The 3,212-nt window shown below is 32.5% G+C and overlaps 1 protein-coding gene across 1 annotated transcript in view; it reads left to right on the forward strand.

Moving 5' to 3' along the window:
• LOC111615447 (glutamate receptor ionotropic, kainate 5-like) overlaps positions 1-2,134 on the forward strand; it is a gene marked incomplete at its 5' end in the record, with an annotated part of 17,988 nt that extends 15,854 nt beyond the window's left edge. The window contains one exon of the mRNA XM_023356856.1: positions 1,856-2,134. Coding sequence (XP_023212624.1) covers positions 1,856-2,134 — 279 coding nt within the window. The remainder of the gene's footprint in view (positions 1-1,855) is intronic.
• Positions 2,135-3,212: the final 1,078 nt, after the last annotated feature.

The raw sequence follows: 3,212 nt of genomic DNA on the forward strand, positions 1-3,212 counted from the left end.
GATCCCGTTACAATTTGTAACGAGGAGGGAGACCAATTAGAGAACGGGGGCAGATCGACATCGACCTATCGGAATGTTCGATCTGGGACTCAGAAAAACTTATAAAAATCGCGCAAAAATAGGATGTGACGTTCTTGGTTACTAAGTTCGGTGTGCTCCGCTTCTGGATTTTTCCTGCGGTTCGTCGTCCCGAAAGAAGTTTTCGCCATCCTGTCCCAGCAACTTTCGCCAAGGATAATCTACTGTGAGAATCACCCCTTCAAGTTGTGCTGTGCACCCCGGAGCCTACGTTTTCCTCATCATCTTCGCCAAAAGAAGAGAAGATCGTAAGATTGAACTTTGAACTGATTCACTCTGTGGATAGGCCTTACGCCGAAGAAAACAGTAGTTGTAAGAGAAATTTTTATATTTAATAAATAGTTTGCGATGGAAGACCTGTCTCAGTAAGTTTTTCCACTCCCACACGACAGTGCTGACCGCTCGACTGTCGCGACACTTTTTCCCCAATCGGCAAACCTCGCAGAAACACTTTTGCGTTGCGCATAATATTCGTTTTCGCAATAAATTCATCTGGCTCATTAGCCCCACCCCCTTATTCAGATTCTAGATCCGCCGCTGGTCAAGGGTGTCACGATTTGTTATTTTTCAATTAGGTGTGCCACTGAATGAAAAAGGTTGAAAAACACTGTATTAGGCATTACTTTGATGGATTAGTAATTGTATTTATGCATTGGAAATTATAATTATTCATTGGTTATTTTATTTATGCAATGGATATTTTATGTTATGGTTATTGTATTTACGAATGATATACATTGACTATTTTGTGTATTGTTGTTTGTTTATATTTGATAATATATTTTTTTGTATTTTGTTTACTTTCTTCTCCGTATAAAGGGTAAAAAACCTTGTACTAAATAAAGAAATTATAAATAGAAATATAGTAGAAAAAGAAATATAGTAGAAAAAGTAGTGTGGTTTATAGATTATCATGTATTGTACAGTATAGTACATTATTACTACAGTAATTGTAGATAAGCATAAATAAGTTTAACAAATAAGCATGATTCGTAGTTGCAGATAACTACTGGTCCTCGTAAAATTATAACTTTTCCTCGATAAGAAAAATATTGAAAAACACTGCAATAAAAATATATATTTACATTTAATACACAATAATATTCCATACATATAAAATAAGCATGAAAAAATTGTGACGACCTCATGCCACTAGAAAAATAAAAAAATATTAAAAATTAAAGGAAAAACTTAAATTTAAATAGTCTTCTGTCTTCAATCCTTCAATTCTGTCTTCAATCCTGTATGGTACCAGAAAAAGTTGTCATTCAAGCTAATTCTATTTCTGAACTCTCAGGTTCTTGACCATGAAAACCTAAAAGTCTATTTTGATATATTTTACATATTAATTTTTTTTATAAATTGATGAATCTATTGTATTTCAATATGTGCGCATAAGTTATATTTCAATTTTATTTCCTTTGACTGACAAATTTTAGCTACTTCCTACATGTCCATCATATTTCCAAGTATCGTCCAATGTTACCTCACGCCTCAGGGAAATATCGGATACTGATTTTTAACGACTTATACCATAAAGTAGCCAACAGATTAAAGAATCAATTAACACAATAATATCTAACATTTCTCAAATCATTTCTGAAATTTCGCCCACAAATTAATTTCAGACTCTGTCTCAAGACCGTCTGAAATTAAATTTGTGGGCGAAATTCTCCAAGTCTGCCTTGCCATTCTCTTGCATATGCATAAATATCACACTGATAGTAATGATATGGATTCACCCAGTAAATGTTAATTGATTTGTTATATTTTGTAGGGAAATAAATCTGCAATTTCGAAAACATTAGGCGATCACATCAATCAAAAAAGCAATTATTTGAATGTAGAGGATACTGCCGAGAAAATAAGTAACGGTCGTTTTGCTTATATAGAAAACATTGAATACATAAACAGCGTCACCAGGAAGGATCTGAGTGGAAAAATAATAACGAGTGAAGATCAACTTATATCGTATCCCGTAGCCTATCTCCTAAGAAAAGATTTCCCGTATAAGAAACACGTTAATAGTTATATCGACCCCAAGGAGTCGATATAGACCACTTTGGCGACCCCTGGCATAGAGTGTTGATAAAGCATGATAATGTGAAAAATGTATTTGTAATCTTTATGTACAAATCAGTCTCTACGGGATGACACCGCAATGAGATCTCGCACTACCTCAAAATCTTCCTAGGGCAGCCTTTGGTTCGGCCCATGGAAAAAGTTTTTTTTTCCACTTCGGCCCGGGGCAAAAACTGTTGGCCACCCCTGGCCTAGACCATGTACAGTTTCCACATCTAGTTACAGCATTCGTTTGTCTTACTCCAATCTCGAGAATAAATAAGGACAGACAGACATACAACAGCATGAATTTATAGTGTACACTGTTTTCAAATTGCAGCTCGAAAATTGTTATTTTGTCACAAGTCTGTAAATTCTTATTTCGAGCATAAATTTCTGATTTAGAAAAAAATGTTACTTTAATTTCTTAAATGCAAAATCAAGTTTAATATCATTCTTGTGACATAAAGAAGTTTTGCTCATTACAACTTGCAAATGCAATGAAAACAGCAATTTTTTTAATTCTAGGAAGAAGATGGAAATGAACTACGTGTGGAAAATTTCAGGAATTGATGTAAGTCTACTCTATTTATTTCTAAATTATTTTTGTAATTTATTATTGAATTGCAGTTTTAATGTTGTTTTAAATTTTCAGGCACCTTTATGGATGACTGTGAATGAATCTGATAAACAAATCATTACTTCATATTGCTCATATATATTTGAAATTCTTCAAAAAAAAAATTGAACTTTAAGTAAAATTAAACGAAACTTATATATTTAATTTAAAATGTAAGTGAAAAATTACTATTGATTTAAAAAATATATAAAAACATTTTAATTTTTGTAGGTATGAAGTTATTCAACCTATGCCGAAAACACTTCTAAAAATTGAACCGAATGGAAGTTATTCTGGAATGATAGGACACATAATTAATAAAGTATCAACGATTTATTTTTATTTATAAATATTCAGTCGTGATGCATTTTCATATTGTAATTTTTTTATAATTACAGGAAGCAGACATGTCCGCTTTTCCTCAATATATGAGTATAGACGTCTTTCATTTGAT

The sequence above is a fragment of the Centruroides sculpturatus genome, unplaced genomic scaffold (assembly GCF_000671375.1).
Source record: "Centruroides sculpturatus isolate CEXI.00-Female unplaced genomic scaffold, Cexi_2.0 scaffold2067, whole genome shotgun sequence".
NCBI classification, from domain to species: domain Eukaryota; kingdom Metazoa; phylum Arthropoda; class Arachnida; order Scorpiones; family Buthidae; genus Centruroides; species Centruroides sculpturatus.